This window comes from Mixophyes fleayi, chromosome 2 (genome assembly GCF_038048845.1).
Source record: "Mixophyes fleayi isolate aMixFle1 chromosome 2, aMixFle1.hap1, whole genome shotgun sequence".
Taxonomy (NCBI): domain Eukaryota; kingdom Metazoa; phylum Chordata; class Amphibia; order Anura; family Limnodynastidae; genus Mixophyes; species Mixophyes fleayi.
Window position 1 is genome coordinate 229,929,052 of NC_134403.1, and position 25,799 is coordinate 229,954,850.

At 40.7% G+C, this 25,799-nt stretch overlaps 1 protein-coding gene across 2 annotated transcripts in view; it reads right to left on the reverse strand.

Moving 5' to 3' along the window:
* Positions 1–326: 326 nt before the first annotated feature.
* IPO9 (importin 9) overlaps positions 327–25,799 on the reverse strand; it is a 92,503-nt gene continuing 67,030 nt past the window's right edge. The window contains exons 14-24 of one of the 2 annotated variants that reach the window (XM_075195582.1): positions 23,543–23,702; positions 23,238–23,464; positions 22,998–23,146; positions 14,842–14,970; positions 14,428–14,703; positions 10,736–10,902; positions 8,740–8,873; positions 3,916–4,044; positions 2,672–2,761; positions 1,634–1,710; positions 327–1,497 (exon numbers count right to left, since the gene is read on the reverse strand). In XM_075195582.1, the coding sequence (XP_075051683.1) occupies positions 1,387–1,497; positions 1,634–1,710; positions 2,672–2,761; positions 3,916–4,044; positions 8,740–8,873; positions 10,736–10,902; positions 14,428–14,703; positions 14,842–14,970; positions 22,998–23,146; positions 23,238–23,464; positions 23,543–23,702 (1,649 nt within the window). In that variant the 3' untranslated portion in view covers positions 327–1,386. Of the gene's footprint in view, positions 1,498–1,633; positions 1,711–2,671; positions 2,775–3,915; positions 4,045–8,739; positions 8,874–10,735; positions 10,903–14,427; positions 14,704–14,841; positions 14,971–22,997; positions 23,147–23,237; positions 23,465–23,542; positions 23,703–25,799 lie in introns of those variants that run through there. The other variant, XM_075195583.1, reaches the window with a different exon arrangement.

Consider the following 25,799-nt stretch of genomic DNA (forward strand, 5'->3'; position numbering starts at 1 on the left):
CACACACCCACCTGCTTCCCACGACTAGTTGCCAATGTTGGCAACTATGTTCTAATGATGTGAACCAGTTCATTTAAATAGGGTCAGAAGATTAAACAATAAACTTTACTTGTTAAGCAGAGTTACAATGGAATTTTGCATTATGTGAAATTTATTTTTTGGGGAATTGTCAGTATAGTTTCTTGTACAGAATAGGTCACCATGTCTACATATGAATATCTGTAAGTCTATATAAAAAAAATGATTTGCCTTGCCAACAAATGATATTTTTAAAACATATTTCTAAGTTAAACCAGTAAAAAATAACCATGTTTGGGACTTTAGGATGATAACTTATTCACATATTTTATTTTCCTAAAGTGACTTCTGAAAAACACAAATGTCTTCAAATTCTGTGTTTAATAAGTGATAGGCATAGGTTAAAAGTGAAGCGCCAATTTGTCACTTGACCAAGACACATCAAGAATGCTTCCTTTATTCCCTTTGCATACTTTGCCCAAGTTGATGTTATGCAAGTCCTGAAAGTGTGCTTTACATAAATGTCCTGCCTGAAAAACACAACTTCAATAAAAAATATTTTTGCTTTGCTTGCGCCAAGGACAAAGATGGAGTGAGAGTTTAAGCTTCACAGATCAGACTGGCTAAAAGCTTTCTGAAATATTGATCCCAATCGAATATGTATTGTTAACTTTTACTTGGGAGAATACATGATCCAATGTGTATAGCTAGACTTGGAATTAAAAGCTGTGCACTCCTTCTTATTTCTTATGTCCAGATATCTTTTCTGATGTACCCATTCAGGCAGCATTGTATTCTACATAGAAGCACTACAACATTGGAAGTCCATCTGGCTACTGCTGTTTGTGCTTTTGCAGCAACACTCCTTCTAATCTCCTGTGGGCAGAAGGTAGGGAAATTTCCATTACACTGTTTTAATACTATCATAAAAGGCACCGTGTTTCTTAAATTATTAGTATGGAAGGAAAAACATTTTTACATTACCCACAGGAGCTAGAAAAGCACACGCATACTATATCCAACTGCTACATGTTAAAGACAGTGCTGCTGGTGAAATCCTTTGCGTTTTACACTGTAAAAAGTCTAAATGTTTTTGAGGAAACAGCCAATACATTGCCATCCTGTGCACCGCTCACTATATGCTGAAATGATCATATGATTCAATTGGCAATGCAGTGGAAGGGAGTCACAAATAGGGTCATAAGAAAACAGACCAATGTACAAAGTCATGCAGGTGACTCTTTGAAATAGAGAGGTTGGTCCCTCACAATGTACAACCAGCAGATGAGTGAAGGTTTTGGGGCTATCCCAATGCTGGTCTATGACTTCACAAAGCAAATGATCCCATTTGATAGATGTCAGATACACTCATATACCAATTGACTGGAGAATTCGACGTTCATTGTCATTGAGATGATTAGAGAACGCAGAGAAACAAGGCTGCTGGGCAAAGTGCTGCAGAAACTCTGTAAGGTATGTCTAAAAAACACAAAAACAAAAAAACAAAAAACATGAACACATTAAAGGAACAAAGTGAAGAATGTGTGTGTGGAGGGGGAGTGTGTGGCAGACATAAAATAGTTACCATGCACAAATTTAACTACACAATTCTCACCTGCAAATCAATCTGGTACAAAGGGTCCTTCAGGACATCAGGATCATCCTCCTCATCATCTTCATAATAATCTTCATCTGTCAAACAGCAAGTGTGTTTTATGATGAGTTCCAGACATGTAACACAGCCAAGCAGTGGGGGTCATAAACATATTTACTTCTTACAGATGTAAAGCATTTTATATGGTTAAATGTCCTACACTGCCAGAGGCACATCATCACACTACCTTGTCACTAATATGCATGTAGACACCAAAGGATTATTATTTAAAGCATGGGCAGACTTTCATTCAAAGGAAGGAACACATCAGAAAAAAAACTTCCACTGCTAGGTGAAAATGCAACTAGTAGACACAGCATAAGTTGTTTAAAGGAATAGGATACATATATGTTTATATAGAAGACAAGTTAACCTGTGCATGATACTCATGCATTCTAGTCAAATCAAGCTATTTAAGGTGTTAAAAAGGTTCTTGTCATGCATTTGGGCCATAGCCCAGGCCTCCTCAGGGGAAGAGCGTTACTTCCCGACGTAAGCGCCCTTTTTTAACGTGGTTTTGTCCACATGTCACCACCTCATCATTCTTCCTTATCACCACATCTATCCAGATGTCTATCCAGACACAGGGTTCTCTCTCAGCGGTCCTGAGTATCACACTCCTCTCGCTCTGTCACCCCCGGCAACCACCAACCACTCCCAACTGTCACCCTCGGCAACCACCAACCACTCCCAACTGTCACTTCTCCTTCAAGAAATATATATATATATTTTTTTAAATCTTTATAAACACTTTTAACAATTAATTAAAAACATCTTCGTATACCAAATTTCAGCCCTTTCTGAATTTTTTTTTACACACACACTCTAAGAATTTAGTAGGTCAGTGTATAACTCCGCCCAGCAGGTGGCGCTGCAGCTTGGTTTTATTTTTTCCACACACACACAGACACACACACACACACAGACACACGCCACTAAGCATTTATATTATAGATATTCAAAGTATGTTTACACGTTTAAAGATAAGTATGTACTTACCATATTTGTTGCTGGAAAGAATGTCCGATAGAAGTTGACCAGCCAAACCTTCATCTTCTTCCTCATCTTCCCACATATCATTGGTGTCATCTGAAAAGAACACCTGTCACTAGGTTATGCTAAAAACAATAATTAAATGCCTGAACAGTCTCAACAAACAATTCATTCACTCTGCATGTCTTTTTTTTTTTTTCCGGCCCACTCTCATTGTACTGGACAATAATACAGTGTTAACTTCTCTTCTGCTCTTATTTTAATGACAGCTTTGAAGTTACTTAGACATCAACAAAATAATTAACTGATAGTTTGGATGCAAACAGGAGCACAAATTGAAACCAAAAAGCTATTTTAGTTTGAGGAGTAAAACACATACTGTTTAATTAACTTTTAATAGCAAGATGATTATTAACTGGTTCACTAATCCCTCACCTCAAAAATATAAAAACTAGGGAGCCTTTATAAAAAAAAAAAAAATATATATATATATATATATATATATATATATATATATATATATATATATATATATATATATATATATATATATATATATATATATATATATATAAGCACAGCCCATTTACCTTTGAGAAAGTCACCCCAGTACGTGTTAAGTGGAGTCAGCACAGGCCGAACTAGTCCCACTTATCACAGGCTCCTTGCATACAAATTATTCATACTGTGCACCAAAATTAAGCATTTAAGTACAGTGGACTGATCGTCTTAAACAGTGATACTACTTAGTCCAATAAGACTTCAAGTATTGTTACCAATTATTATTTTACAATGCAAGTTCTGTTTGGCACTATAGAATCTCTTGCACCTTGTGCCCAATGAGGACTGTACGCATGCGCAGACATCACCCCAGTGCTCTAAGGCATGATTTTTAAAATGTTACCCGCCAGTACCACTACTGCTAGAACGGTGGTTCCCAGGTCACCAACCTGTCCTCAGCTTACACCACAGTGGTATGTCACTGTGAAGAAACCAAGGTAAGCACTCTGCAGCACATACAAAAAAAATAAAAACTCCTATTGCTGACTCGCCTAGCTAGAGACAGAAAGAGAGGAAGAGGAGGATCTGTCTTGTATACTCTTATATAAGCTAAACATAACGAAGTTATCTCATAGTAAAAGCTGCCATTTGGAGTTGCGAAGGGGGAAAATATAAGTCTGCAGCTGGTACTTGAGAATTTGCAGCTCCAAGTACAAAAGAGACTGAAAAATGTAAAATATTTCACTTACCCCCATTACCCTGGGCCCACTCCTCCTCTGTATGCCTGGTGGCATTAGCTTCAATTACACTTGACAGTTCATTAATGATCAGCTTGTAAATCTTAACCAGCAATGGTATGGTTGTAAAACGTTGAGGATCTAAAAGGAAAAAAGAAAGCCGGTGAGTAGCCAATAGAAAATATTATATGGTCAAAATAACCAGTGCAAATGCAGAGAGGGGGAGAGGAATATTCCAAATTTACCCCCTCAATGGTAGGGAAGAAATACCCAAGAATAAACAGCCATCCTGAATGACTTTTCCTGTTAAGATTCAAACATCTACCTTGTAAAACTTTTACAGACTATATAGACACACCAAACATGACACACCAAACAGAAAGGACCAAGTGACCAGGGCACTGTAAAGAGTCCCAGAGAGAACTATTATCGCTGCCAGGAGTCCGCCATATGCCAATATAAACCCTGGATATGGACGGGTAGGAGACTCCACATCTCTTTCTGTGGTTATTGAAAGAATAACCAGGGAGTCTGAGAAGTGAAAATCCTGTACCCTGACTGAACAATGCCATCACCCAATTAACTGAAGTGACCATCTTGAATCACTCCAGTGGGAGAAGATTGTTGTCTTGTAGTGCAAACAAAAAGCAGACAGAACAAGCACCAGAAAGAATGTAGTAGAAATAGTAAATCCCCCCCTGCCCAAAATAAAACCCAATAGGTTTATACACCTATTTGATGTGCTTTCTGCAAACCAGGACCTAGCTCAGGGGACCACCAGACAAGGCACATAGATCCGATTTCACTGTCACGCGGTCCCTCCATATCCAGACGTCGGCGCTCCGTGATTCTGCCACTGGCAGAGGACATACCGCACAGTTGCTTCACTGAAGCGTCCGAAGATAACTACAACAGAGCTGCTACTTCCATATGTTCCATTGCAGAACTGAACGTGTCTGGATCTACAGAGGGGAGTTTATTGTTTTAATTATAGATAGCATATGTATATATGCAAATGGTGGCACTTCTGTGTGGCATAATATACATGTTTATTTGTTGATCCTAATACCATCATCTTATTAGCATGACAAAATAAAAAAATTATTAAATGTAATATAAAAGTCATAAAATGGGCACACCTGGACTTCTCCTATCAGTGTGCCGCATAACATCTGGTGAAGGTTGCCAAACTCTGACCTAACCTCAAAGAATCAAATATCATATACTTCAATATAGAACAATGCATCAAGTCTGGCAGAGAAAACGGTCCTCTGGGAGAGCTGCAATGCCAGAATTTCAGGTCACCCTGCTGAAGGATTAAAAGGACAGTGAAACATTGCATAGAAAAAAATGCTTATAGGGCTGGCAATTCTCTTGATACTAACAAGTTGAGAGCTGATATGAGGGAGAAAAAAAATTCTGTGGGTCGATGTCCTAAAAATGAAATGCAGAGGCGGATTCTGATCTTTCATAGTAACATAGTTGAAGAGGTTGAAAAAAAGACACCAGTCCATCAAGTTCAACCTATTTTGGATCTCCTGCGATCCTGCACTTATATTTGAAATTAATCCAGAGTAGGCAACCGCCCATCTGTTTCAATTTTGAAAATCCCCCCAGACTCAATATTGCAATCCAATTTTTACCCTATATCCACTACTATCCTTTATTTTAAATTAACGGTCGTATCCCTGGATACACCTTTCCGCTAAAAATTTGTCTAACCCTTTCTTAAACATATCTATTGAATCTGCCATCACAACCTTCCCTGGCAATGAATTCCATATCTTGACTGCCCTTACTGTAAAGAACCCCTTCCTTTGCTGGTTGTGAAATTTCCTCTCCTCTAACCTTAGGGGATGATCACGTGTCCTGTGTATGGTCCTTGGGGTAAAAAGTTCCCATGAAAGTTCTCTGTATTGACCCCTTAATGTATTCGTACATAGTAATCATATCTCCCCTTAGACGCCTCTTTTCTAAAGTAAACATGCCTAAACTGGCTAACCTTTCCTCATAACTTAATGACTCCATACCCTTTATCAATTTTGTCGCCCTTCTCTGAACCCTTTCTAGTTCCAAATTATCTTTTTTATAGAGTGGTGCCCAGAACTGTACTGCATATTCAAGATGAGGTCTTACCAATGATATATACAGTGGCAAAATTACACTGTCTTCCCTTGCATCTATGCCCCTTTTTATGCATGCCAATACTTTGTTTGCCCTTGCAGCTGCTGCTTGACATTGAGCACTATTGCTAAGTCTACTGTCTACGAGCACTCCCAAATCCTTTTCCATTATAGATTCTCCCAAATTAATTCCATTTAATTCCATTCCATTTCAGATCCTGGATGTTTACGGCTGAGAGTTCCACCATGATATAGAAACCTAACTGCCTCGTTCACTGAGAAAAACGCAGGATCCAACCAACCAGGAGTCAAAGTCACATCTTTATCATCCCTGGCTTCTCTTTACTGCACTTTACACATTTTGAGTCATTCAAAATGTTCGTTAGAAGCTTAACTAGAGAGAGAGCATGTTTGTGCTTTGTCTAATTTAAGGCCAGGAAATTCTATGCCATTCTTGAAAGGTGGACTGAATTAAGGCCATTACCCAGGCCAGTTGCCAAGATGAAAACAGAAGACCTACTTGAGTTATACCTCACACTTCCAACCAGGTTGATAGAGTGAGCGAGAAGCCGTCCTTGCTCCAGGACCTTCCGGGCAGCATAGATCCACACGCAGCTATAACATAACCAAGACCCCACACCTTCCTGCTAAGCACTATGCCCAGCCAATAAGGCTGAAGAGAAGGTTTACCTGATGCGAAGTCTGAATATAAAATATATGAGAACACAGAGAACAGGTTTACATAGGTTATTAGTTATATAGACCACTTGACATGTAACCATCACTCAAACATTCCAATCCATTCATTTCCTGTCATTCAAATACACAAATAGCATCCCAAAACAAACATTTCAATGGGGTAAGGAGGCCAATACCTTCAAATGCAGGAATCCAGAGGCCAAGAATCTGTCACCCAAATAACCAGGCTCAAGTATTAATAGTATCCTAAAGGGCTATGAAGGGTATGTTATGTGGCTCTCTTACTGTACCCTGACCATAAGCAGCACATCTTTCAAGACAGTGGTCAGTAATGTGGAAACAGTAACACCAGCAGGGGTTCAGCAATGAAACTTTCAAGCTCCGCTCAATCAAAGTAGATTGGGCTGTCTACGTTACCCCGTACAGAGAGGGAGATAGGAACTCATTCCATCTCTTCTGGTGTCATATCCTTTCAATAAGCACGTATAAGACATTCAATCCTACAAGTCACCTTCAAGTTCTGTAAGTATGGAACAAGCCAAGCAATCAACTTTTCACTTTTAGTTTATATTTTGTTGGCTCAATGACCGAGCTTAATTCAAGAATTTTGCACTTTGAGTGCAGATTTCTTTTTTTTTTTTTGTTTCACTGTTATTTAAGTTACTTGTCATCTGCATATTAAATACATCACCTGAACACACAGTACATATAAGGCATGTTAAACTGTACAGTTGCAATAATCTATTTTATATACAACTTCCAAATATTTACATCAAATTCAGTGATAAGTTCAGCACCAATAAAATAATTCAAGACCGTGATCTTCATAGAATCATGCCCAATGTGCACCTGAGAAATCTTTGGCAACATCCAACTGTATGAAACATTAGAGCATAAACTCCAAGTTTACAACTCTTAGAATTGTCACTTGAGATGATACCAATTTACAGCACAGCCCCACAAATCGGTAATTTACATAATGCTTAAGGAAACATAGAAAGTACAGGGAAGGGACACAGTTTAGCGGGTTTTTGTTTCAATTTAAGTGCGTTAATAATGGTTCATTACATGCTTAAGTTGTTTTTTGATCAATGTTAGGCTGGGTACACACTATACAAAATTTCTCGAGATGTCATATCCTTAACCATTTAAATTTTTTTTTTTTTTTTTTTAAAAAAAAGTCCAGATCAGCATACCTATTTATGTGTACACCCTAAACACATTTTACATAATTCAGATCTTTGCTCTTTATCTGTCATAACCATCTGCTGAAAAGATCGTGATTCTGCACATTCCACAGAGATCTATTGACACTGCCGGTCATGAGTGCATACACTGCAGAATTGGAACATCATTCCACCGTTGACCAAAATTTTTAGTCATGTTTAAAAATCAAACGATACGATGTGCTTTGAAACAATAATCATCCATCTATGGAGCATACACACTAATGCGATATCCATAATTTCATTGACCCAATAATTGGCAGAAAACACTGTAGTGTGTACCCAGCCTTACACTTTTCAAACATTTATCAAAAGTAGACAAACTGTCTATACAAATACAATAAGCTCTGTTAATTGAACATTTACTCAATCGCAGTCTGCCACATGGAATTTTGAACACTGCAGTGTAGTGCAAAGCTGGATACTGCTTGCAGTAGTAATTGGGTAGAAAAGAAATCATGGCTGAACCATTAACATAAAAAATCAGAATGAGGACGAGATTAAAGTTTTGTGAACGACTGAAGATTAAAAAGCATGTACAACTATATGGTGGAGTAAAATAATTTTTGGACTTTACCTAAAAAGGTGGACAGTAGATGTACTTCTCTAATTAGTGACAAGTGCACTTGAAATATTGAATAAATAAAATAGCAATATTACATTTTTTTTAAATGGCTTTAGTCTGAATGTTTTCAAAATCTTCCAAGAGGCTGGGAAAAATAACATATATACATATCTATATATATATCTATATCTATATATATCTCCCCTCACTACAAGAAACTCACTTCTTGATGTTTTGGACCTGGTTCGTATTCCTTCTTCCATATTGAATATTTCATCTCCTTTCACTTTGATATCCTGAAGTCTTTTGTCATCTATAGTAATGCCATATTGTAGAATCTTGCAAAGGGCCACTGAGCTGGAGGGCAAGAAAGGTTTCTTTATAAATTTGACAAGTAGAAATTTCTGCAGCCATTTATTGACATCTTGCTCTCTAGCTGATGAAATATAACTCCATCCATGCTCTAGCATCTGTGACAAATAGATTATGTGAGGAATCGCATTCAACATATGCTGACAACGTGCCTGTAGACTTGAATTTAAACTAAATTTCTTTACTAACTGCACACAATTAAACTAAAATTGACTGCTTCAACCATTGTAGCAAGGCTTGCTACATTATAGCCTAATAATGTTACTAGAAAAAAAAAAAACTTTTATAGTATTTTAATGTGAAAGTTGCCCAATTATTTGTTTGATGATGTCTTGAGTACACAATTAAGGTGAAAATCTCTTCTGCGCTTTATAGCAGTTATTGCTCTGTCGAATACACCATTCCCATACTGAATAATAACTGAAAAAAGACTGAACAAATGTCCTTGTACAGATGTACATAAATATGCATCTGTGTGTATTTTGGGTTTTCAATAAAACGTCCCAAAACATTATTTTCTCTCGGTTCAAATGGCTGACACTCACACTGGGGTTAACCACCAACCCATAGGTGGCAATGTACTTTGTTAAAGCAGAAATGCCATTCCCAAGCCAGGGAACTCTGTATCTCATATATTCCCTGATGCTATAGGAAACAAAGGCCAACTATCATACTGAGCAAAACACTAACTTAACACTTCAAATCGAAAACTAATGTAGAAAAACATCCCAAGGCTGGAAGGTCTTGGGAAAAAAAATAGGATTACACAAAAAAAATAAAAAATTTTTTACTCAGCAAACATCCCATCTAACACTTTTCTACAAAGGCTATCTTCAGCTGGAGAGAAAGTGCATACAACAAGATTTTGTGAAGGCGTACTGGGAAGACAATATTGCCACCACTTATAGCTACAGCTGAAGTACATTTCTCCAGGACCAGGATAAGATTTATGCCGATGTAGAGAGGACCGCACACAGAGATGGATTGAGACAAGACCATCTTGCCTTAACCCAGGCCCAGGAGGAATAAAGATACTTTGTTCATCGGAAAGAGCTGGTATGCCAGAAGAATATACACTACTACCTCCGAGAATTGTAAGCCAAATTAAAATTAGCTGTTCAAAAAAACAAACAGATCATTCTGCCTACTGCCCCTCTATCTCCAAAGAGGAAGCGTTGCACAGTTCACTGGAAATATCCAAAGAGGAACAGGTTAAAGGAGAGCTGCCAATGCAGGCTCCATGTCCTTGTCATTTCTAAAACTCCCAAGGTTTTTGTTCATACCACTTCCAAGGAAGGATCACATCTGAACCAGCCAGTTGTGGGAGGAACCAGAATCTCTTCCTTGCTACAATCCATGAGTCAAGGGTAACCTGAACGAATAATGTCACTATGAACAAGAAATCTAATAAATAAATCCAATAAAAAAAAAAACCTAAAAATAAAAAACCCACAAGACATGGGATATCCTTGGCCTAATTTATTGAAGAAAACAAACAAACTGAACTTCATGCCTGGAGGATGGTGCCAAAACAGGGATTGAGGTATTTCCAATTGTCCTGTCGCCTGTAGCTGGTTTTAAACCCCAGTATGAGGCTGTGCCAGCCTCCCCATGGTTTAAAAAAAAAAAAATCTTTAGCCTTGGCCTATTTTTAATCTTGTTTAAAAATTTTTTTTTAAAGCAGCACTGTACACTGAGGAAATCTAAATACAAATAAATTATATATGACGACATGAAACAGAAGGTACAGGTCTTCCTACCCACTTTAGATTACACTAATTGACTGCCCACTTTGTTTTTGCCCACAAGTTTTACGGAACGGATTGTACATTCCAGTGGTGTCTCACCTAACTTTGCCTTCATATTGTCCATAGAACAAATGTTGCCGACTCATCCACTCTGACATCACAAACTCTAGGGCTGGTTTACCGGTAGGGCCAGGAAGACTGCAAAGAAACTCAAGCAAGGGTTCCAACTGTGAGTTTGCAAGGTGTGCAAACACCATGATCAAGGACTAAAGCAAACAAAAAAAATAAACATTTAATTGAACTAAAGAAGCAAAAAGGCGCCATATTATCAATTAAAAAAAATTAATAAAGATGCACTCTGTAAATGTATGCTGTCATCTTCAAAATAAAGTATATTTTAGACTCAAAAATATGTTGCATTAAGTATACATGGAGTGAGCTAACTGATGATTAAAATACATTCTTACATTTTCTCTCAGTTATAATGTACTCAAGTCCCAAACCTGAATAATTAAATAGATACAAGGAGGATCAATAATGAAGGACCACAGTTGATAAAACTTTTTCAAAGATGTAACAAGAACAAAATGCGTTAATTTTTAAATCTACAGGAGGTGCTCTTTTTTTTATTGCAGAGACTAGTAGCGGTGAATAAGAAATTAAACTACTCAAATCCTCACAAAGATGGATACTTTGTTAGGTTTCTTTTTCGGGGTAGTTTAGCTACGGTTTATGCTGTTTTTTTGCTGTATATATTAAAACATTTCATTAAAAACTTAAAACACACTTTAAAAAAAGATGGGATACTTTCACTTTGAACAACTGATTGATATAGAAGCTGGTGGGAGGATCTGAATTTGCCAGACGCATCAAAAGGAGATGTATGTCGGCTACAACTATATGACCGGATGGACTATAACGCCCGTACTTCAATATTGCAGTGGAAATACTGCCAAGTCTGTTTAATTTGAGGTATTTAAAATTTTGGGACTGATGGTTCCTGAATTTGTTGTTACCAGCAATTGCAGCTATATACAGCAGACTGGTATTGATAAGAGCAGACTTTTGTGTTGACTGCACATGCTATAATACCCATTATCTGTTATTGACATAAAGATACATACACTGTCGCTTCCTTTTTTGTACAATTGGATGATCAAAAATTCACATACCTTCTTCTCAAACTGATATTGTACACAGATCATTGTAACCCTAATGGGATTCATAAGCCCAAATGGAAGAGAAAAAAAATGAAAAAAACCCAGTGTAATGTGTCACAATGTAAACATTCAAAGACAAGTCCACCACCATAAAAACAGGAGTCTTCAGTTTTTCACTGTGGCTGCCGGATGTATATGTGAAAATACACCAGTGCTCTTTCAACTGCAAATCCCCTTAGGGTATATGCTTACAAGAAAATGGAAAAAACGAACTTCTCAAGATCAGACATGTATCTGCATTCTTATATTCTGTTTACATGCGCAGCAGCACGGTAGAACCTTAGTGAAGCACCCTAATGGAATTTGTTTCTTTTTGCAGATTGACATTATCGGTTATTGTTTTACTCTGTTTTACTAAATAAGCTTTTTATTTTAAACAATGTGATCAGCTTACTCCATATTTGTCATTTATCTGCTATTTCAATTAATATTTTTATAGAGTATTATATTGTAACTATTTAGGGGGTATTCAATTGTTCCTCCGGGCGCCGCCGGAACGAGCGCGTTAAAACTATTACCGTTTATACGGTAAACTTGCGCGTAAAAACCGTTAATACGGTAGTTTACTCGCTGAATTTCATCTCGCAGCTCAGGGAGCTGCGAGATGAAATTCAGCGAGTAATTACCGTAATTACGGTAATAGTTTTAACGCGCTCGTTCCGGCGGCGCCCGGAGGAACAATTGAATACCCCCCTTTAAGTTTACTAGCCCTTCTCTGCTGTTCTAGGATATTATTTGCCTAAAAAACAGACATGAATTTGAACAAAATTCATAATAAGAATTGAAAATAGTGAACAAACCATATAGCTCAGTGATGGGTAAAAAACGTCCCTAGGAATGCATGTGGTCTCCAGCACCAGAGTCCTTCCATCTTTATTGAGTTTAACATAGGACCATTGTGTCTTAATTGGGGCACTCATCGGGTATAGTCAGTATAAAACATATTAGAAGTTTATTAGTATACATTAAAAATATAATACTTAGGTAGAGCAGTGAAATATTAAAAGATGGATATGAAACTATGAACCGTACTGTAGTATATTAAGACTGTTAAGACTAGCAGAATCTGCTAGAACGCGCCGTCCTCTCAATATATATCTAGGTCAGGGTGTAGTAGGATATATATTGTATCTATGAACATATCAGATATTTATTCATCGATTGATAAGGGTAGGCTAAGAGACAGAGACTAAATATAGTGATTATCATCAATTCATCCCGCTATTGATTTCCTCCCTTGAAAAAGCACAGTGTGGTGAAACGCGCATTGGCGTCTCACGCGCTGTCAGTCTCTCTCTATTATCATGTACTATACAAACTTATTAGGTGCTATAGATTAACAGGATGTAGGGTGAATTAGAAGGGTGTCTAAGATTCTCTCTCTATACGTTAATAGTATAGATCAAGATAAGGAATAGATTTATTAGAACCTCAGCCTGATACTAATTAAACAGACAGACAATTGTATGTGCCATATGCCCTGAATGCAACAACATATATAACCTCTAATCGGAAATAAAATACCCAAATAAGCAGAGTAATATATATTAATCTTGAGTGAAATTCTCATTAGAAATGGTAACAATATGTGTGGCCAGTAGACCTTTTATAGAGATCTCAGATCCTGGAAACATGTGTACAAAGTCAAACTTGAGATGATCAGAACAGTATATGGTGCTAGTAATACATCCACGTATGACGTCACAGTTAAATTGATCAAAATAGCGCTATTAACAGAAAGATCTCACCCGACAGTTTGCACCTGTGAAAGGTGCCAATAGTACATCCACAGGCAGGGGGCTCCCAAATAAACGGTAGAATGTTAAGTGGACGCCATGCGATCGTAGAGCCCATGTATCCGCTAATGAGATGTAAACCAATAGTATCCAGTGATCGTAAATAAGGATAAACTGCTTATCCAGACATTGGTCAATATCATTATTGTACCATCTCCAAGATGCATACAATATAACCGATACTGACCAACGTCTGGATAAGCAGTTTATCCTTATTTACCATCACTGGACACCATTGGTTTACATCTCATTAGCGAATACATGACATTTTTCTTTACCCTTACGAACATTCATCTGCTCAATTGAGATCGGACATTGAGCTGTAAGTAATCAGAAGGGGAGGTCACTTTCCCAAAACAGCCAGACTCTTCACAATATACAGTCGGGACCGTGGGCTCTAGAAATGCATGGTGTTCACTTAACATTCTACCGTTTATTCGGGACCTCCGCCTGTGGATGTACTATTAGCACCGTTCACAGGTGCAAACTGCATTCTCTATCATGGGTACCAAGTGCAACAGGCTGATGGATGGAAAATCGGTCTGCAGAATTTTATTTGGACTGTGTAGCCTTTCACCTAACTTTGAAAGTTTGGTGCAAAATCTGTTCACCCTGCAGTTACACCGAATTGCCAGAATGGTTTGTTATAGTTTGTAATACTTTAAGATGCGTGCTACTACAGAGGGATGTCTTTCCTTGATTTAGCCAAATGCAGATAATTTAGTGTATAAAATTATTGAAATGTATCGTTATGCCACTGTTCCTGTATTAATACCTGCATGACACTGAGGGTTTCTGCCTGCTGCATCTTGCTAAGAATCGCTCTCAGAATCTGGTCCAGATTTTCCCCCAGCTCACGACCAGCCTTGGAGATAAGAGTGGATACAAGACGCCCCACAAATGCAGCTGTGAATTCAGACGTCCGAGGGTCCAGTAGTTGGCCGACTACTTGCATCACATACCAAAGCCCACTTTGGCCCTGTTCATCCCGCCACTGTGCTATCTGTTCCAGCGCTACTGACACATAAGCACGAAGACATTCGCCACCATTCTGAAAAATAGAGGTCGATATCATCAACAGCAGGCTTTGGACAAGTGTCACACAGCAGCACAACAGACACAAATGTGGCTGAAAAATCCCAAACACTCATGATCTCAGAGTGCTAGCTGGAACAATTACATATGGTACCTGCATGATTGTATTATCATCTGTGCGTAGAGTACACTGGGCCACAGCAGGAAAAGCCTGGCAGATAAGAAGTTCTGATAGAGGTGGCTTTGTGTTCCTCACAACTGTAGTTAAAATGTCAATTGAAGTCTGTAGAAAATATAAAAAACAAATACAAATATCTGAATATGAAATTGAAAAACAACCCCATTATCTGTATGTGCAATAAACTATAGAGAAAGGAAACAAATAGCATTTTAAATTGTGCAACAGGGTAACACTTTTTTCTTTTTTTTTAGTAATCAACCGAAAGTTCACTAGTGTGCAAAAGTTTGAAAAAACTAACAAATCTCATGGTTTTTGAAAGAACTGATCATTTTTTTTCTTTTAATCAAGGTACCATTAAATTAGCAAGAAATTAAATACATTGCCAATATCAAAACTTATTTGAATAGAACAGTTATATAAAAGTAAAATAACTCCATTTGCAGCAATTACAGATATTTGGCATTGTAGCTGTCAGTTTTTGAAGAAATACAGAAGACATTTGTACCCACATATTCTGTTGCTCTTCCTAGAGGTGCAACCAGCTTGTAGGGCATTTTTTCCCTGACCTTACAGTCAAGCTCATCCCACACGAGTTCAATTGAGTTGAGCTCTAACGAATGTGCCAGGCAGTCCATCAAAGACCGTACTATGTTTCTTCACCAAATAGATTTTGCATATCTTAGAAGTATTGCTTAGGATAGTTTTCTTAATAAATCCTAAAATTGGAACCAATCAAGCGCTGACCACAGGGCACGACATAAGAGTGTGCGCTAATATTTCTGGTTCATTATTTCTTGCACTCAGTGTAAATCTCCCACCTTACCAGCATAGAAAACAGCCCCATATCATTACATTTCCTCCGCCATGCTTAACAGAAGGTATCTAGCACTCCGCCAGCATCCTTCTATTTGTTCAACGTCTCATCTTCAAACCAAAGACCTTAAACTTAGACTTATCCATTATATTCTTTTCCAGTCATCCACCATACAAGGCGAGTTCTTTTGCCCATTTTATTTCCCCCCCCTATTTACCATTTTTAAATGACTTTTCATTTGCAACTCTGCTTTCTAAGGCCAGCACCACTTTTTTTTACTGCAGATGAGACTGGTATTGTACTATTTAAGAAAGCCATCAACTCAAGACCTGTAAGGCATCCTCTGCAAACAGCAGACTCTGATGGACTTACCCCTCTTGAGCAGTAGTGAATCTGGGCCTTCCACATCTTTATCTATCCTGGTGACATCCAATGTGTCCTTTTTCTCAAGACAGTAGTGGACACCTTTGTATGAAATGGTCAGTTTCTTGGCAAACTGATGCATGGAATATCCTCCATTTCTCAAAAATACAAAAAGGACGGACATGATTCTTAAGAAAGCAGTTTTGTTTTGGCCATTTTTCAACCCGGAATTAAGACTGATGAAATGGGTGGTGAAAATATGGCTTTGCAGCCTTATGTGAATAATAAATAAGATATTTACTCACCGTAAAATCAATTTTTCTGACTCCATTGGGGGACAATGCGAGACATACCAAAGCGGCCTCTAAGGAAGGGATTGCTCTGGAACGGCTGCGCGCAACATCCTGCGGCCAAAGTTTGCATTAGTGTAATCAAAGCCATGCAACCAAGAAGATGTGGGCATTGCCACCCTGTGGGCATTGCAGAAGATGTGGGCATTGCCACCTTGCACAACTGCTTTTCCGAAGCACCCGGACGTGCCATCCAAGAAGCGCCAACCGCCCTGAAGAGAAAGTCACCATAACAGGGTAAGGGTCGCTAACATCCCACCGAATGGTGGAAGGGATGTAGCGGGCATAAGACTGTCTGGAAACTGACCAGCCCTGCTATTTAGTGTCCGAAAGGACAAAGAGAACATTAGTCTCATGTCAATCTGGCACCGAAGAGCACGAAACACATTCAGCCAATGAAGTGAGTCACAAGAAAAGGAGGAAGGACAACAGAATGCTTGACCACAAGCTCCTGAGTGAAGTGTAATGCAGACACTATTCTCTGAACCAATATTGGCCGGAGCGACGTACCTCTCTATCCTCCTGGAAAAGAGAAATGTGGGAGTGCAATCCACACTACCGCCACCGAACCGCTGCGAACAGGGGCGAAAGCCAAGGGAACACCCCTACCCTGGGATGATAATATTTTCCCACAGTCAGTAAATCAAAACTGGCCAAAACAAGCGCTCTGATCACCCGAACTAGATTTCATAGCTTCACCTGACCAACCAAATGGGGCTGAACCGGAAGAGACCCCTCGAAGAAAAGACTGAAGATCCTGTAAACTGGCGCTGCAATTGATGTAGAGCACCTTAGAGAGCCAGTACGTGTGAAAACCTTAGGATTCACACCAAATGCTATACTGTTTCCAGACCAAGAGGAACGAATGAGAAAATATGCCCTACAGGCTCTATTCAAGGTACAAAGCAGCTCCCTGCGAAGAACCTCTGGCCCTAAGGTTAGGTTCTCCAACGCCATTGCGCCAATCTAAACGATCTAAAGCAGCAGAAAGAGGCCCCCGACCATTCCGATCTGGCCACAGAGGTAGGCGGAAGGGAGGTGTCGCCACCAGCCACCAATGTCCGAGAATCATGCTCTGCGAGGTAAACGAAGGGCCACCAGGATAGCTGGAAGCCGCACTCCTTAAGAAACTCTTTAGCACCCGTGAGAACCTTGGACATTGAAGTGACAGGTACACCAGACCGAAGTGACAGGTACACCAGACCGAAGCTCCAGGGAACATCCAAGCATCAGAAATTCCAGTTAAGGGTCTCTTGATTACGGGCAGTAAAGGGGTGACCTGAGAAATAAATATGGATGCTCTGGGGACTAAGTCCGGAGCGCCCCCAAGACTCCACCAGGAGGGCAAAGGACGAGTGGGGACCCTTGTAGTTTCAGCACCCAGACGTGCACTTCCAGGAACTGGATGGAGATCTGTCTGTGTGAGAGATGACAGAGCTTCTGAAAAGTGGTCATCCAGACAGGGTACTATCATGACTCGCTGGGTGCGCCGTAGCCCTGCCATGACCGCCATAACAAACGAGGTGCAGTGTCCAGAATGAAAAGGCAGGACCCTGAGCCGGAACTGTAATTTCTGTACCACCAAAGCGAAAGAGAAACTGGTGCCCCCTTCCCGACTGGTACATGTAAGAAGACCTCCATGATGTATATTGAGGCCAGGAACTCGTCTGCAATGACTGTGCGTAGTGACTACACCCAAAACAAAAGAATACAGGCCTGTCTGTTGAGGGACTGCAAATGGAACAAAAGGATCCTTCTGTGGGCCAGGAAGAGGTTGGAATAAAATACCCCAATCTCCGGGAATACTACCAAGTATATAGGTTCCTCACCTAACTGCACCTGTGCAGGTACTGTATGCTCCTATGGGAGCCAAGAAGTGACTACACGATGGTGCACCCACCCGAAAAAAAAAAAAAAAAGAACAAAGGGCTTGGCAGAATTTTACTGTGCCCAGGCTGCCTCGCTTCTCCTGTCAGCGCATCGCCTCCAAGAGAGTGCAATTGCTGACTTGTCCCCCCTAGATCTGCCGGTGACTGTCACGTCCATGGCAGTGCATTCTGCTCATTGTCTAGGGGGAGCAATGCCGGCAAGTGTGGCAGGACAGGAGGAGAGGCTGAAATAGCTTCACTCCCGTCCGACCTGCATACAGCTGCTTTGTCTGCCTCCTTATCAGCAGACTAATTACATAATGACCCTGCAGCTGCTCATCTATACAGGGAGAGATTTGCCGGCAAGCTGTGCAAGGGGCGAGTCAGCTCAGCAGTTGCTGCCTCCTCTGCTGGGACCAGAGTCAAGGGAGCTGTGGGCTTTACACTCCTTTGGGTCTTGGTTCGATCCCTGCGCAGCACCAAAAGAGGGAATAAAAATAAAAAAGTGAAAACCTATAATTATATAGTATAGTCAGGAGCCTATACTTTAGTGACCTCCTAGGCACTCATTTAAAAACGGAGTTCCGAGCTGGAGAGGAGGGGCATAGTAGGGGACAAGTTGATAAGTGCCTAAACTCCTAATCACACCTACTCAGGGCGGTACCCTTGTACCGAGCCCTCTGCGGTACACACATACCAGGGGGCCCGTTGTCTTCAGTCACAGTCAGGCTAAAGACAGCAGCGAAGACGGGACTGGAGGACAGCGGGCAGAGCTGTAACTATACCTTCAGCCCTTAACTTCTGCTGTGGACCGCATGTGCGTTCCACCAACAGGAAGTTCAGCTTTTGGAACGCAAACTTGCGTTCCAAATGCCGAACTTCCTGTTGGTGGAACGCACATGCGTTCCACTGCAGAAGTTAAGGGCTGAAGTCTCTCTCTCCCATATTATATATATATATATATATATATGTGTGTGTGTGTGTAAGTAAAAGGTGATATATATATTAACTTACCTTTCAATCGCCTAAGTCCGACCCCCTTCACGGAAGAGGGGACCAGGGAGGGAGCCAGATCGTGACCACAAAATGTAAGGTTTATTTTTCCTGTTTTTTTTTTCTACAGGATTTTTTTTTTTTCCAATGCCTTGGGCCCCCCTTTTCCCCTGCCCATCGTGCCCAGTTGGAAAGACGGCACTGGTTCATCAGGGGGCCCTGCCTGCTTCATTGTACTGGGCCCCACAATTTCTGATGGTGGCCCTGCACCTACTATACCCCAATGTCTCGTAGTGTCAAAGCTAGGAAAGAGAAAATTTCAAGCAGTAATAGTCACTTGAAATATTAACCTATATTTTTTAATTAATTTACCAGTACCTTGATATAACAAAAAAAATAAACAAAGTTTACATGCTTTCAAAAACCAAGCAATTTGGACCAGAAACTTGCTCTAGAAAACAAAGAAAAATTGAACAACTTCCAATGGAGGATGGAGATTCATCTGAGAAATAACAGACCTATTACTGAATGATCAGGGAAATACTATGTTGTATGTAAATATATATACTATTCATATACATATACTAGGCTGGGACAAGACTGGACCATGAAATACCAGCTTTCCTGGTATGGGTAAGGAGCAAGTGGCAGCGCTCACCTCTTACAAAAAGGGACAGTCAGGTATGGGATACCAGTACCTCTTCTGCCCTGAGAGATATCACTTTGGGAATCCCCTTGGTGTTGAAGTCAGACCAATGGCTGTCAGTCTGAATCTTAAGGGGAAGATTACCCCCCCTCCCCCAGCGAACTGTGTAGACTGGAGGTGCCTCCCAGCCCGAGATGTAGAGAACATATCTGACTGAAGGAGCAAGAGAATGACTCCCACCACAAATTTTCCTGGGTGGGAACAAACAAACATAGCAGCCAGAACTGGTCGTGTGCCAAAGCTTCTCTAGGCTCTTAGAGAAAGTATGGACCCTGATCTGTGACCTTTTGATCTGAGCATAGACTAGGATAAGAATGATCCTGTCCAGGGATAGCCAAAGATGACAGATACCTCAATGGAAGTCTATCAGAGTCTTCCCTCTATCTGCCTCTCCCCTTAGAGTTGGAGCCTCTTTCTACCACCTCTAAGGCCAATACGACAAGACAGATTACACAGTTGCTTCACATTTTCTATCTGTGCTGTCTCATAAGAAAGCAAGGGTGGGTCCTGCACCAGTCGAGTTAGACAACCTCTTCTCCTACTTTAATCATGGAAGTCTTTCCAATTTAAGAGAGAGGGGGTGCTGTTAGCTGATAAGTAAATTGAAGAAAAAAAAAAAAAAAAAAAAAGATCAGCATGGGCACTCCAGTCAATATTATATATCCTCATTCAAGATAAAATATAACTTTTATTGGTCAGTTTAAAATCAATAGATCATAGAAAAGTGAAATATAAAACATAAAACAATACAAACAGTGCTTCCACAATATTGTGTGTAGTAAAATGTATGTGGCACCCTGCAGAGTCGGTTCACAAACAAAAAAAAGTTTTGACAAGCTCAATCTCTAATAAAGCTTTAGATATTATGTGTTACATTACACTTTATCATCATAGCTTGTAGTGAGAGTATCGTAAATGATTACTGTTTGAACAAAAAAGGTTCCTAGTCTGAGTGAGGGAAGAGGTATACCTCTTCCATTACTCAGACTAGGAGCCAGGTCAAGGAATTTCTTTTTTCTGCCCCATAAGAAGCAATGATCAGAAATGGAACATTGGTGGATTTTCAAGATGGATGCCAAGGTGAACTCTCCCATTTTTCCATATTATCTACTGCCAGGAAAAGTGGACTCAAAACTCTAAAGGGGATTCAACCAGGCCTCACCCAGGTCAGTAAAGAGAGCTCAGTCAACTGACAGAAAAGAACGGACTGCCTCAGAGTAAGAAACCATCCTGAGCCACAGGTACCTCTGGATATTGTTTGCATACACAGATACATACACACATTTCCATTATTCAATCTCGAAGCTTATAGAGAGATAAGGCTCTCAGATTCTGGCAGGCTTCCCTGTGCAGGGAAAAGCCAGCCAAGAAGGTGGCGGCAGTTACAGGGAATAAATCACCTCCCCCCTTCTGGGCTATTACAAACGTGGCACTGTCTATAGGCCAGGTCCCCTCTGCCATGTTCGCCCACAGTGCATGGCTTAAATCTGTAGTAGTCCCCCACCTGACCAATAATCTGGCCACCAAATGTCCTGCACAGCTCACAATTAAGGACATGGTGAACGAAGCTAACCACTGCAAAACCCTTCTCAATCTAGATAGAAAGACCAAGGCTGTCACAGCAGCAGTTCCAGGAGCTCAACCTGGTGGCTCAACACTGTGATGCGACTGGGCAACATCGGGGCAATATCATCATTAGCAGGTATTTATATAGCGCTACTAATTCCGCAGCGCTGTACAGAGAACTCACTCACATCAGTCCTTGCCCCATTGGAGCTTACAGTCTAAATCCACACACACACGTCAATTTTTTGATAGCAGGCAATTAACCTACCAGTATGTTTTTGGAACATGGGAAGAAACCCACGCAAACACGGGGAGAACATACAAACTCCACACAGATAAGGCCATGGTCGGGAATCAAACTCATGACCCCAGTGCTGTGAGGCAGAAGTGCTAGTCACTAAGCCCCCGGGCTGCCCACATCGGTTCAACACGGTATGTTAGTCAATGGACCCATTGGATTACACCGGCCAAATACATTGTTAATAAATTCTGCCCCGTGACCAGATTCTGCACTGCTTTCTGTCCCAGGAGGGAGGTTTTTACAGGAAGTATGGAACAGCTGGAGCCTCTTGACGTCAAAGTAGTGGAATGGGTCTGGTCCCTATCTAAAATCAAGAGATGGAATTCTGGTATTTATGTGAAATTTCTCAGAAAGAGACCTTGGACTGAGGGTGAGCTGTTGAGCGCCATCAGGGCCAGAGAAAACTGTTGGACTAAGAAATTCTGGGATTCAGAGTGGGTATTGAGCTTCTTGAGAACGGATTCATCCTTACCTCATCGCGATATGTTCGTGACCCTGGGGAATTTGTCAGCCTACATTGAGTACAGAGACTGGTACTCAGGGCCCCACTAAGATGGTGTAGAGTTGGCCAAGCAGCCAAGATAATAAAGTTTACAGAACATCCAATCGGGAGCAATTTGAGACTCTTTTGGTGCTGGGACTCTGAACCTGTTGAGAACTCTGTAGGGTGAGGGTATTGCGCCTCAATTGGTGCTTAGAACTCACTTCGGAGACTGAAAAACACACCACTAAAATCAATAAAGGAAAATAAAGAAAACTAAAGCAAAATAATAGTTGTGCTGCAATAAGTAGCACATACAAAAATTGTGCCCTTCTGCATGTTGAGGAGAAATGAATTCAGGGGTATAGAGGGGGGAGAAGCTAGCATTCAAACAAATTAACAGTTTATAAGTGCCTACTTCAGCACAGGGTCCTCTATACCTCTTGGTTACCAGTGTCCCCCAAATAGCATGAATGCGATAAAAGTAGGTAGGTCATAGTGAAGAAAAACTTTAAATATTAAAATTAATTATTACAATTAAAATAAAACACCATAACTCTTCATCCTATTAGTAAACTGCCTGTTCTATAAAGTGCACTTTTGGATAGTACGTGCACTGCTTTTTCTTTAAGAATCAGGTTTTCTGACAATAAAAGCAACAAAAAAGTAGGCCAAACATGTACTCACCGCACAGAGACCACCTGGTATCTTTTCAGCAGGAGCCTGCATTATGCTAACTAGAGTGGGGATGAGCCTCATTTGCATGGGACCCTGGCACCCCTCTATTTGAGCCAGTTCCTTAAAAATGTCTTGTGCCAAAGAGGCAACAACAGGGTCTGAGAAGCCACAAAAAACAGAAGTCAAAATAAAAACTATTTTACCTCAATAGAATCATGACATTCCCCACAACCCTTTCATGAGTCTCACCATTGCTGTACTTAAGGAAGATTGCAATAGTGAAAGGGCAAATCTTAGATTCAGCATTGGCCGTGAACACTGGATCCACACTGCAGACGATGCACAGTGTTTCCATTACCAAATTCAACACCTCTGATGTGAACTGAGCTGCCAGGTGTATAAGTCCATCAACCACACTGGGCAAAAAGGGCTGAAGCACATGGGTGCTTTCAGAGACCTTCAGCTGATCACAGTACCTGAAACAAAAAGCACCATCAGTAAATAAAAATATAGAACAATTGTAACGTAAATATAAAAGTGATTCATAACCTTACCCCCAGATTGCTCTAACAGCAGAGATGCGCACTGATGGAGGCTGGTTATCATGCAGTCCACTCACTGTAGCCTGAAGAAACTGCTGTATCAATTCTGGAGACATAGCAGCTGTGAATCGACTTGCAGCCCAGAGAGATCGTCCCAATAGGAAAGGGGAAACTGATGGGGATGCAAAAAAACAAAAAACAAACCATCTTAAAAAGAACAGATCTTTAAGCACCTTTTAGGCTTGGCATATTCAGCAAGAGAAGTGGTAAAAGCAATTTGGATTGTCAGTACAACTTCGGCTAAACCTTAGCAAATCAATATTGGAGGTACGGGTATTGTTGGGCTTAAATAATTAATTTAGAAAGAGCTGTCCAATACCAGCCTAGTTTCCTACTGCACACTGTTCTTTGTAATTTTTTATCCAGATCACTGTATCACTTCCACCCAGATATCTAAGCTTGTGTTTGGCAGTCATCCCTGTGCATTACTTCCCAGTGGCGGATCCAGGTGAGGGGGGGGGCGTCGGCAGCCTAAACTGTTAGAAAGGGGCGGGGCCTAAATCGCCCCGGGTAGAGTAGTTTTCTAGATCCGCCCCGTTACTTCCTGTACTGTATTTATACTGCAACACATTTGTTCTCAATGGAACTATGAATAAGAGGATTTTTACTCACCGTAAAATCAATTTCTCTTACTACACTGGGGGACACTGCGTTACCTTGGGGTATAGTAGGTAGGACTGGAGTTAGGCAATTATAAAACTTGTTTGTTCCCCTGACTCCTCCCCCACTATGCCCCTCCTCTGTAGCCGACTTCAGTTTTGTATAACCAAGCCAGGAAGAGAGAAAAAGCAATTCAGAAAGCAACACCAAAGACAGCACTACTTTCAGAGCAAGGGAGGGCGCGCAGTGTCCCCCAGTGTAGTAAGAGAAATTGATTTTACGGTGAGTAAAAATCCTCTTTTCTCTATCCTACCACTGGGAGACACTGCGTTACCTTGGGGAGCTACCAAAGCTGTGTCCAAGGGCGGGAATGCTCTGGAACGGCTGTGCGCAATGTTTTGTGTTCAAAACCCTGCATTTGTGAATGCAAAGGCATGCAACAAAGAAAACAATATGCAACAGAAACAGACAATGCCACTCTGTACAACTGCACCATTGAATGAGGCTATTGTGGCGTACAAAAAGCTGCAACCCTCCTGGAAAGTGCACTGTACAGGTCACTGGAACCTGCAGAGGGGTACAGACAGAATGTTGGTCGTGATGCAGTGGCAAGAGACCACCTAGACCCTGTCCCCCCTACGCTCTTTAGCGTTAGAGAGGCTAAATGGGCATTAAATTCCTAACAGGAACTGTGCGAACAAGCGCACAAACTATCTCCCGTCGGAGAAACGTTACACAAAAAGAAAAGGCACAAGAATGATCAACTACAATCTCTGTGTCAGTGGAATGCAGGCACTAATTGTCATAACCAATAATGTCTCGTACAACGTGCCACTAAGGTTCTGGTAAAGAAAATGAGGAAGAGCCATACACACTCTCGCCCCAGATCCCCTACGAGATGTGACATCCAAGAGAACAGCCTGCATTGAGCTAACAACTGAATCCACTCAATGATATCCAAAGGATCACCATATACACGGATGCAACAGCTTAAGCCACTCAGCGATATCTAAGGGAGCACTGATACAGTGCTTAAACCATTCAGAGATAAACAAGGGAGCACTCATTTCATGATCTAATGGCTTAACCAACTCAGCGATATCTGAGAGAGCACTCATATAGAGAGTTAACAACATAAGCCCGACATATATACCAGGAAGCACTCATACCATGAGCTAACAGCTTAACTAATTCAGAGAGTCACCGGAGGCCAAAGCAAGCCCTCCTGATGACGAGAACTAGACTCCCTGGAAATCTACAACCAACCAAAAGGTGGGCTGAGCATAAAGAAACCGCTTAAGCAAAACAACCTTCCGCTGAGCTAGACAGAGAGCCACGGAAGCTGCACGCTGAAAGAAGGGTGGAGACCCAATTGAAGCCAGCTGGTAAAGAAAACCTTTTAAAGATTCTTGAGTGGGACGTGTGAAATTCTAGGAATTTACACCAATCAAATATAGTTTCTAGCCCAAAGAAAACAGCTGAGGAAGAAGCTCAACGGCTGAATTGAAGGTAGCAACCATCTCCCTGCAAGGATTCTCTAGCCGAAAAGGTTGGCATCCGACGCCACAGCGTCAAACCAGATGATGAAAACAAAAAGACTCGAACTACG